Source organism: Pleurodeles waltl, chromosome 12 (assembly GCF_031143425.1).
Source record: "Pleurodeles waltl isolate 20211129_DDA chromosome 12, aPleWal1.hap1.20221129, whole genome shotgun sequence".
Lineage (NCBI taxonomy): Eukaryota > Metazoa > Chordata > Amphibia > Caudata > Salamandridae > Pleurodeles > Pleurodeles waltl.
The window spans coordinates 237,442,932-237,454,979 of record NC_090451.1 but is presented as its reverse complement, the minus strand read 5'-3'; the positions used below and the strand labels follow the sequence as shown (position 1 = coordinate 237,454,979).

At 41.4% G+C, this 12,048-nt stretch overlaps 1 protein-coding gene across 1 annotated transcript in view; it reads left to right on the top strand.

The window, feature by feature from the left end:
* IST1 (IST1 factor associated with ESCRT-III) overlaps positions 1 to 12,048 on the top strand; it is a 138,359-nt gene that overhangs the window by 26,714 nt on the left and 99,597 nt on the right. The window contains exons 3-4 of the mRNA XM_069216798.1: positions 3,356 to 3,536; positions 4,806 to 4,893. Of these exons, the coding sequence (XP_069072899.1) occupies positions 3,356 to 3,536; positions 4,806 to 4,893 (269 nt within the window). The remainder of the gene's footprint in view (positions 1 to 3,355; positions 3,537 to 4,805; positions 4,894 to 12,048) is intronic.

Below are 12,048 nucleotides of genomic sequence, written 5' to 3'. Positions count from 1 at the left end.
AAACCATTGATCTAAATGCCAGTACCTAGTTGGGATAGTAGTTGATTTACATGGGCAAGCTTGTAGGACAGCTGCGCCTTTAGCAATCATGTCAGGTTGCCTCAGAGGGAGAAAGCAGTGGTTCAGGTGACCACTACCCCCAGCCCCACCCCCACAAATGTCTTCCTAAATGGAAAACATTTTTTTTTTTTTATAGAAACTGTTCTCCCGTTTAAGAGTTATGATATGTGTAGTAAAGTGCATCTGCATGCCAAGGCCACTGACTTCAAAGTCCCTGCTGTCTCGGATATGTGACCCCGGCTTTCCCCAAACCTTTGAGTTGTGCCCCCGTAGCCATAAGGCCCCTTCTGGCACCAGGACAGGTGGGAAATGAGCTATGCATGTAAGCGTGGTGCACTACCAGGCTAATCACACTCTGAAGGTGGGCAGCCTGATGTGCTCCATGAAAGAAGGGTTCCACCGCCTTGTTTTTGTTGGAATTAGGAATTCTGGAGCACTGTTATGCCCAATCCCCACAGAAAGTGATCATATAGGGGGTGTATTCAGTCTAAGGGGAAGTAGCCCATTGGCTATTACTCTACGGTCCCCTAAACGCCCCTAAATTGAGTATTTAGGTGGCCCCTGACACCAGAAGAACAGATTTGTCTGACCCAAGAAAAAGAAGGACCAAGAAGAAGCAAGAACTGCGGACTACTGGTGGTCTTTTCGTGTGAACCCCTCCCTGCCTACCCGCTCTTGGCCCGACTATGGCGACAACCTGACTCGTCCTGCAACTGTGATCCTTCAAAAACCTTAAAGGGCCTCCAGCACTTCACCAAGCCATCAGTGTCTCCTTGGGAGTGTTTTTGCTTCACTAATGACCGAGCTGAAACACTCATGAACTGACAAAAATCTCTGGAATACGCTTCTTCGTCTAAAGAGAACATTTAATAATTCATTAACATGCTGAAAATGCACAATTTAAAATGGTCACAGCAATAAAATTAAAACATGTACATATGATTCTCCACTGCAATATACACAGCAAATATATGTATCTATATTACAATGCAAAGCAAATGATGAATTAAAAAATGCATCACCATGAGGCAAGGGCAGATCTGCTTCATTCCTCCCCCCATTCCCCCCAATCAGCATCCGATCGACAGATTCCAAAATTAATCGTGGAGAGAGAGAGAGATCAATTATCCTTATGGGATGGATGACAAACCTCAGCGTCCTGAGCATGTCCAAGATCTGAGTCACTCCCCTGTCTATCTGGTCTTGGCCTCTTATACTTTGAACAAACAAGAGAGGAGAATTCTAGAAACTCCCTCCCATTGCATTAAGTTTATTATTCAAAAAATGCTGGTTACGTTAGGTCAGCTTTGAAAAGAACACGTCGGGAATTGGCCAAGATCCCAAGGTGCCCTCTATCAAAACAAAACCGTTCCCTGCCTTCCTATTACATTCTTATCAGCTTAAGCCCTTGGTGAGAAAGAACACACAAACACGCAGAATAAAAACATGAGCACATTGTATAACGTGGAAAAATACTTGCAGCTTTTAACGTGGCGGTGGCTAATACTAAAATAAAGTCAATAAGAAAAATTAAGTCGGTGGTCACTAATGTGACGGTGTGCTGCTAGGCTAAATGCAACGTGGAGTCAGTGGTCAAAACAGAAATATCATTACAAAGTGGACGAACCACTTCCCTGGACCTGCAGGCACCAACCACAACATCCAGTTTACCCTTCTGCTGACCACGAGGTCCACCGACACAGCAGCCATCCAAGAGGAGGTCACCATGCTCCAGTAGGTCGGATCCGTCTCCCCACCAAGTGAGAAGACATAAAGACCCACCGGACCCCTTGCAGCAACCAACAGTTGTTTGTAGTCCAATTCGGACTCCATCACCAAAACCGAAGACCAACCGTCAAGGGACGTCAGCAACGCAGTGGGCATCACACAGACTGTTGCAGTTGCCCTGTTTTGTCCCCTTCCTGCAGGTCCATCCAAGAAGCCTTGGTGCCTTGGCACAGGAGCACCCGGCAATCAAAACCTGCTGCACCTTAGCTCCATTGCTTGGGTTCACAACAACCAGCAGTATTCCCTTGCTTTAAGGACCCTCGCTGACTAACTCTTTACCACCCCACTCCTCAGATTTGCCCCCATTTACAGTCCTTTTCCAGGTTGCCCCCTCCAAACCCCCACCCCCCTCCCATGCCAACCGTGCAGTGAACAAGGCACCCAACCCATCGGGCACCACTACACTCGGACACTCCAGGGCAGGTAAAACTGTACTGCTGGTGTTTTTAGTGACCTTGCTCCCCTAGCAGTCTTCAACCTACAGGGGGCAACCAAGAACTGACTGCAAAGACACCTGTGCAGTAACTGTACTTTATCCAAAGAAAATCTTTACCACCGAAAAGCGCATTTGAGTTAACTTGTTACTTACTTGCAAAAATCAATATGCTGCAACAGTGCTTACCTTCTTTGAAGTCTTATCTGGTGTTGAAACGTTATATATAAAAACAACTATAGTTTTCCAAACATTAGTTTTGAGTGTCTGTCTCATTTATTGATTGTGTCTTCAACAAATGCTTAGCACTACCTTCGGATAAGCCTAAACTGCTCGCCCATATTACCCCAAAAGAGAGCATTTGGGATTATTACTTTTAACCCCTGTAAACCAATAAGGATCATCTGGACTATCTGTATGGGCTCCCCTTAACACTGGTATCCAACATAGATCGAGAGCTTCACACAAGATGGTTTTTTCTGTTTGTTTAATAAAGAATTGATTGAAAATGCAACCTCCGGGATGGCGGTCTGCTGACCCATGCTGGCCACCACCACTTCCTTTCATCCAGTCACAAGGGGATATTAATTTAAAAAAGCAGTTTGCATTGGGACCTCTACGTAAGTCACATTGCAAATTATGTCCCTGTTTGCAAACCATTTGTTGTATAATTTGCTTGTAGTGGGTTGCAAACAGCAATTAATATACCAGGCCTTATATCAATATCACTGCAGCTCTAATGAAAAAATGGGACATGGAGTGGCTTGAAACTTGGAGGATTTGTTTCTACCATTATTCTTGACTAAGGATAAATGCAACAGGTGTGATTGGGAATATTCATTACAGTGTACTAAGGAAGTGTAACTTGCTATTTTTGTAGTTGGCCGTTTCTCAGGTTCTGTCAACTCTCTGCATTGGTCACTGCTGCTGGTTTTCTGTCTGTTTTTAGGATCAGTTATTGTAAGGCATGCCTATTCTGCTCTTTCTACGCAGTTGCTCACACTGACCTGTATTTTTAGTGGGACTCTTCTCATTCCTTTAGTGATCTCAATCTGTTTTTATTTCTTTTTACAGCTGAGTTAGCACAGAAAGCAAGAAAAGAAATAGCAGATTATCTGTCAAGTGGTAAGGATGAACGAGCTAGGATACGCGTTGAGCACATCATCCGAGAAGACTACCTAGTGGAGGCCATGGAGATATTAGAGCTGTACTGTGACCTGCTTTTGGCTCGATATGGATTGATTCAATCTATGAAGTAAGAGCTTAAAAATTTTGTTTCAGGGATAGGAGTATTTATAGTGCAGAATACCCTTATCAAGCCCCTGGCCCTTCCAGGAAGAGATGTCTCCCCCCCCCCCCCCCCCCCCCCCCCCCCCAACAACAGACCAAATAATGGTCATCGGTAGCCAAGAGGATGTATTCATGTACGTTTGGTAACGCTACCAGAATAAAATGCATGTCCAGCGTTTTTTCTGATGATCTATAAACTCTTTCCCCCAACATTTCATATCCACCTAAGTAAACTTGACAGGTCTTCCATGATCCTGCACTCCTCTTCTTAAATAATGGCTATTAATCGTATTCCTGTTGATTAGAAAATCAGTTCACCTCCTGCCTTGCTTACTTTATACAACAATCTTTACAACTTTTAAAACTTCCATTGCAAATGTGTTCCCCCTTTTAATTTTTTTCTGAATACCTCAGACCCTTGATGCCTTGGAACATTTACCGATCCGTCTCCTTGGCAGAATGGCTAAGTATCATTGTGATTTTAAAGAACCTGCTGGTTTTGTGAGACCCTTTTAACTTGAACTTGCTCATGTCTGTCAAATAGGATCAAACCAACCAGTTTGAGAGTTATGTATAAAAAGAGTGACTGAAAGGACAAAGGGCATCTAGAACATAAGGAAATGTGCAAATGTTGCTAATTTTACTATAAGAGCAAGAGAGGGGATACAGGCACGGGTTGCATAGCTGTTTACACATTGTTTACTTTCTTGGGTATCAAAATGTACGCATATTTGTTTTCCTCCCTGCTATTGTTTCATATATTTTGTGCAGTGTAGGGACCCATTTGTTGGCTTTTACAACCTCCTCTCCACCGGTTACTAAGTTAATGTTTGGAAATTATGGAGGGAAAAGGAAAAATAATTTCAGGAAGTGCATGAGGGGGGCATACACCAACACAACAATGAATCATTCTAGATAGATGCAGGGGGATATCATTCAGCGGTGGGGCAGATACCAGAGTTGGTATTCAATTGGGGATAAAGAACATCTTGGTGAACTGGAGATTTTCGACTTATGCATACATCTGTGGAAAGGGTGACGTAGTGTAGAATGTTCTCAGCAGACACTAACATGTATATATTCAATAAAGCAGCTGAGTACAAGAAAGGCGTGGGAGGTTTTTACATTAAGTTGTTCAAGTTGGAGTTTATTTGTGCTTCCGGAGCTACTGATAACAATACTTTCCACTTTTTAATTTCTCTTAATATTAAGTATTGTTTATTCATCTGCTTAGAGAACTAGATCCTGGTTTGGCAGAAGCTGTCTCAACCCTAATCTGGGCGGCACCACGACTACAGGCAGAAGTATCAGAGCTGAAAATAGTGAGTAGAGTGTTTTTTTTTTTTCTTTCATTTTAGCATGCCTGTTCTATGTTTGTTTTAGGAGAGAGTAGTTTTTAGGTGACTTCTACTGTATACTTGAGAATGTGATCTTCAAGAAAAGTTTCTTAATTGTCTTTGTTTAGCAAATACTTTCACTCTGTGGGGTAATGAGTGGTATTGCAAATTGATTAAATAATTGTTCTTTTCAAGGAGGAAACAGAATAACTAATGCTTTGTGGTTAATTCTCAGTAATGATCCCAGAAACATAGGTTTGCGATATTTGTGGTTCATTTGATTGGCTTGGCTAAAAAATATTTGAATTCTATTTAAAGACACCTACTGATAATACTCGTAGTGGGTGCCTGCAAACCTTAACAGATGAAGATGGTGGACTTTGCACATTTACATGAGATGCTTTGGTAATTTGTCTTGCTGCTAGGAGGTGGTGTGGATGCATGTAAGCATGATTTGGAAGTTCTGTGAGTATATTTTGCTTTGGGGAAGGGAGAGCCACGAATTATTTGGCCATTGAGATGCATTTCAATGCCAGTAACTCTTTACTGAGGCTGTAACCCACACTCTTGTCTTGGTGTATGAAAATGTATGCCTTGGATTCTGTAGCACATTGGAGAGATGTTTTGTGACCATTTATTAAAGGGATGTCTATTAACAATCCAGGACGGCCGTATCCATACTAGGCTTTCAGGATAACCATTCATTGGGTCATTGTGTGGTTTCTATTTCAGTTCATTGTATGCACACGTATGTTTTTGTAACTTCATAAGCTGGTCTGGATGACACTCATCTGGAACGAGGTTGTCCACCCCAGTCTATATCGTAGTGATTCCTGGAAGTCAGAAGCCTGACTATGTCCATACAGTATAGAAATTCTCCAATGTTCAAATGCACATTGCAGGACCTGAACTTGAAGCTAACCTTCAGCTGCATGGCAAATGCGGTATCCCTTACACGTGTTCCACAGCATTTTGTTCTGTAAGTGCAGGTTTTTTAACTCACCCTTGTCTTCCAGAGTGCTTTTCTTTTAAAACTCCTACATTGACATAGAGTTTGCATCCACAAATAGCAGTGGCAGATCACACTTCTTGGCAGTAAGAGGTTGCCAGAAGCATGCTAAACAGATAAGAGAAAAGGGAATTCTAGGCAAAAGAAAAAAGAAATCGTAACTTCTCAGCAAGAGCAAATATAGAAATTGGTCTGAATAACTAGCATGAGAGAGGGGAAGGAGACCAAACATTACTAGTCTAGAGTGCTTGATATTGTAGAGCATGGCGGTGTAATACTGTAGATTGTGGACCTTCCGGTTCGTCTACATGTGATTTTCATTAATATTTGTAAACATGATGCGTTGATTTTGGATCCCAGAATACTTTTATCAGATAAAAAGGTAACTACCCCCAATTCTAAAAACTAGATAATAGGCCATTAGCTGCTAGAAACTGTGAATTAATGTCCCGATGTACCTTTCTATCTACAAGGATATATATTAGTTACAATTGGCTCGAGAATCAGAGGGTCCAGGCTTAAACAGTGTGTCACATACTAAGGCCATGGGGTGATGGGGAACAAACCTTGAGTATCCCTCTGTTCAGAGTGTTTTGCCTCTCTTTTAGGGGATTTTGCAGAATCACCTAGGAGTATTCTATTGATGCTTCAAGCACATATTCCACCCTTGGATGCTACCTTTTTTCAGGGGTGTGGAATTTAATAAAATAACTACTTGCCATGGGACAGGTTGCTTCTTAAATGTACTTGTCCTGTAAAAAAATCTATTTGTCCCTTTGATGCCATGTAGTGCAGCAAACAATTATGGCAGCAATCTCATTATGTAAGTGCTCTGATAATAGCTTCTCTGATTATGCCAGAGCTACTACTATAATAGGGCTTGAATACTTGCAATTTCAATCCCTACTATAGCAATTTCCTTATTTTGCCACCTTTCTTCAGATCTAAATACTGGGCCTGGGGGAAGCAGTAAGCAATGGTTCAAGGGCTGGAATGCCTTTGAGTCTGCAAACCTGCTTACTTGCATGTTTTAAAGATTTTCACCTGCTCTTCTCTAATCTTTTCCCATGATGAGAAAGATTGGAAATGTACTCCTGACGATAGCAGAAGTAGAAGTTCTTCCAGGGTTGGGAGACAAGAGTGGTTGGAGGGAAAGGGAACTTGTAAACGCTCAATAGATTCTCACAAGAGCAAATCTACACATGCGTCTTTGCTCGTGCTAAAATACAGTTCACAAATATTTTCTAGGAGTACGATTTCCTGGTCTACTTCCGTAATGTCTTGGGAATTCATGAAAGCCACTAATTCAGAGACATACCATGGTTGCACTTTTGTGACTTTTTTTGAGAATTGGGTCCCTAATTAGGTCTGGCGTTAACAGAGACATTTTGTTTTTATTAAACTTCTATTTCTATATCGGTTGGCTTTACTGTGAGTTATCGCAATCTGATCTTCCACAAGGAGCATATTGGCACACAAAGTAGTTTTGTTTAGTGCCAGAGACTATTGTGCCAATCAGTGGCATACCGAAACTGGAGGGGGGGGACCCCTGCAAAGAACATGGGGGGGCCCCCACCCCTTTCCAGACTAACTTAGGGCTTGTGCCGTGCTGAGGGGGCCACCTGGAGGAGGGCTGCGGGGCCTTTTTCAGGCCACTGGCAGCAGTGTGTGCTTTTTTAGACCAATCATGTTTTTTTTTCTTCTTGCCAGTGTTTGTTACAGTGGTGAGCACCTGGCAGCTTCCACAACAATAAAGTGTTACAAAAGCCATGTCCAAGCAAGATACGCATTGACAAACCAAAAGAATCACAAAAAATGTTAGATTGGTTGACATTGCCAGTGCTTGTTTATTTTCATGCTTCGCATAATCCTGTTGAAAATGGTTATACTGAATTTCCATTAGGAATATTTTTTGGAAATACTAGCATGCATCAACACATTTGACTAAATGATGCTTTAAAGAAATAGCACCTAAAATTTCATAGTGTCGAAACAACATTTTTTTTCCTACTTGCATTTTCACTGAACGTCTTATATTGAAAGCAAAGCATCATCACTGTTGCTTACAAGCTTCTGCAAACATGTGCATCTAATCGGAGAGCATTACACTTAGCCTCATATTGTTAAACTTTTCAAACGTGTATGCACTTTTTAATTATTATTATTATTTTTTTTTTTTCTGTCAGTAGTGCACTGTGACCTTAAAACGTTTATTTACTGTGCTCGCCCTAATAATGAAGGCATTTCATTAATGAATCATAAATATAAGTTCGAACAACATCAACAAATGGGCATACATTACCTCAACTGCAGATAGTTCCCTTCTGTGTAAACTGGCAGCCAAAGGGTTTGTGCTGCAGGGGGTTGGGCCTACGTGTCCCAAGGATAAAATAAATATGAAAACTTGTTGCCCTTGACCCCAAACAATATGTCCTGGGCGTCGGGTGATAGGAATTCCACATCCCTGCAGATGGGTTGTGATGCAGTGGAGACCATCAATCTTATTTTATTTTTCTGCATTATTTGCAAAAGGCAATGAGGTCGCTGAATCAAACCTCTTTGTAAACTTATGGACCCCCAGGATCGCCATTCAGCCCTGAGGGTATGTAAACCCAACACCAGCAGCCCGGTTGTGTTTTCAATTGTCCTATTTTTACTGGTAGTATGGTATATCGGGTCAAAGATTTTTGCTTATAGACTAAAGATCACTGTAATTATAGGACTTTACTAATCTCCTTACATGTCGACTTAGAAACTACACTTGTTTTTAAATTAGTAACGTTTAAAAAAAAAAATCAAGTTTATTTCTGTAAATGTATATATTGTTTTCATAATAATGTATGCTCGATGCCTTTTATGGCCCTGTGTGAGCCAAAATTAAGCAAATATGATGATGCTTAATATTGTCAGTGTTGAGGTCGATTGTCAAAATAGTATGCCCCCTTCAAATTGTTCTAGAGTTAGAAAGTATTTTTCAGTGGGAGTGCATAGTTATTTAATAGTGGAGGAACAAGGAGAATAATTTGTCAAGATTTGACCTTCCACAGGCATCATGCCGAACTACGGACTATTTTTATATGACCTTTTGGCTCAGGTGTTCGTAGGATCATAGTCTTTTGAAAAAAGATATTGAAAACGTAACTGTTCAGCAATTCATTTTTTATTCAGTTGCCTCTTATTTCTTGCTTAAGCACCAGGATGCCTCTCTGACGGCAGCTGCTGTACTATTGAGGTGATTTTTTCATTCACTCACTTAGTCAATGTAAGGTGCCTTCTACAACCTTATTTCTGTTAATAGTCAAGTGAGTCATATGTTGTGGTACCAAAAATCTGAGAAATGTGACTGAGCTTCTAAATGATATGCCTCCAAGTCTTGCACTGATACACCTCCCATTTTCTAAGAAAGAGTGAGGCTATCCCAGCTCAAGGGGGGTTGCTCCTTAACTCATATCAATCTAGTCAGAACTGTTTTTCAGGCTTGAGAAGAAATCGTTATCTGGTGGTATTGGGATGGTGGTGAATAGACACAAAAGTTTAGGTAGTACAACTATTTTAATGGTTGCTGTTGTACCTGCAGTTAATAAGGGTAGCTTGATCCAGCGGTCTATTTGCATCTTCAAATATATCATGACTGGCCCATAATTACTCAGTATCAAGGTGTCTGTTCCTATGTATATGGACACTGCTGCTGGTTCCTTGCACCGTGAAGACAGGCTCAATCTGTCATCTTAATCAATATCACTTGTATTCTTATGATTGTCACTAGGGCACTCAGCAGCTGCCGGGAATGGGGACTGTGAAATCTTGCACCCCATTTCTTCATGCTCTTGGCTTTGAATATGCCTGTGTCCTTGGATAGAAGTTACATACTGTCCCATCAAACTGAACTCACTGCCGGCTACATAAATCATTCATATTTGATCTCCAGCTTACAAGGCTGTTTTTGTTTTCTGAAATGTGCATCTGGCCTCCTGTGCAGTAGTAGTATAGTATGGGAATATTGACAAAGTGGTGGTCTGTTACTTCAGCCTATCCTTTTCCCTGGGCAACCTCCGAACCAAATCTCTAGCATGATACTTTAAAATATTGTCATCCCAGGCCTCAATGAGCTTCAGGAATGGACGTTGGTACCAGCGAGCAATGTGCTGGTTCTGTAATGTCCTTGGCGGAAATCTGGGACCTGCCGAATATATTGATGAGCAGATTTACCCACTAGCAGGTTTTCTCATGTCCATAGACTCAGTCATGCCAAAGATTTAAAAAATAATATGTGTCATTGACTGGTGGTCTTCATTCTTCACTTTTATTGCAGAAGACACTTTATCAGGATGCAGCATGAATTCAATTGAAGAAGTGGATCTGTTTTTCAGGTTGAGATTCTTCCATCGGCTGCATCCACATGTGACTTCTGTTTATCTAGTTTGTCCTTCTGGACTGTCTGACCTGTGAGGAAGATGGGCTATCCTACCTATGATGAAGTCTATTTCTTTGACTTTGTTGAGGAAGATTGTCTTCTTGTTGCACTTGGTTTTTTGGTTTTGCCTGGGTTCAAAGCTTGTTGTGTGGTGGTGTGAATGCCTGAGGCATTTCATGCTTAAAGGTGCATTTGTCCCTGCTTAGGTTTTGCTTTCCCATAATTAAATGGTGTCTGTGTCAGTGAAGGTATGTGGGCAGCAGTATTACACTATTTAGACCAATGAAGGGCTCTGTAATATCTACAAAATGTATGGCACTTGTATATAGAAGTGTTACAGTTGTACAGTACAACAGCTGCCATTGTTGCCCAATATACCCTCACAATCCTCAATTTCACTCAGTTCTCAATTAGACTATGCACTAGCGTCTTTGAATTCACCCATGGTAGCCAGAAGCAGCAAGTCGATAGAGCAGCTGCGGGGAGAAAAGGAGCATCCTAGGCACTCATCTGAGTGGACTACTGGCACCTCTGCAGCACCCTCCCATCTGTCACTGTTCTACAGCCTGCAAGCTGCCACTGCACAACAGTACCCGCTCCTGTCTCCATTTTTCTTCAAATCGGGCGGTTAGGTTGGCTGCCGAGTAAAGCTCCCAAGCACCTGCTCACTCCTCTGTACTGTCAATCCTGGGCCTTCCATGTCTCCCTTCACATCTGGGGTGATGACTCATTACTTGAGTTTTGGTGGGGCCTATTTATCTCAACAGTGGCCACTCCTCAGGCCCTTTCCTGTTTTTTTCTGCAGCCTTTGGCCGTATTGCTCCATCAACTACCCAAGTGTATGCGAGCAGACAAGTCATTAAGTGCAACAGATTTCTTAGCAGCAATGTGTACGGATTAGAGCAATTTCTGTGAGACAGTGTTTCTTAGGATGGCTGGTGAGGGATGAGGATTGTGACAGATTTTCTAGCAGCTAGAAGAGCGCTCCACGTTCACGAAACCATCTTGAATAGTGGCCCATTTAAGCCTATATGTTTCCATGTTTAACAAATTTTTCTTTGGCTCAGTTTAAGCAGATTTCATTGAGGGGGATGTCTCCTGAACTCTCTCTTTCACTGCAAAATTGACGCCTACAATGCGTCCAACAAATATGGAAATCCCAGAATCTAGCAGCGGAATCGGATACCAGAATCAGAGTGACACCAGACAGAGCAGTTTCCTGCTGTATTGACTAACAAAATCACTCCTGTCTTGAGATGCTACATCTTTTCATTCATGAACAAATATGCATAAAGAGTGAAGTTCTTTTCATGGTGACACATCAACAGTTTGCGTATTCTTTGGAAAAAGGGTAGCTATCTATCTGATAGACATACATATTATCAATGGACACAAAGGATACATATTTTTGTGTACAAATGTGTTTTTGAAATTAATGCTGAGATTTCATGAAATTTGTTAATAGGATTTATCTTTCACAATTCAGTTTCCTCATTTTTGTTTGAATGAGACTGAATGATGTTAAAATACATGTTGCTTATTTCAGCATTCCCTTAAAAAAAGGTATCCATATTGATGCATTGTTTGCTGTTAGAGATTTCTCATTTCAAAAAGCATACATGAATGTACCGATGATGTGTTAGACAAGAGATGACATAGACTTTTTGTTTATAGAGGATACACCATTGTCGCTGATTACAAAATGTCAATTCAGTTT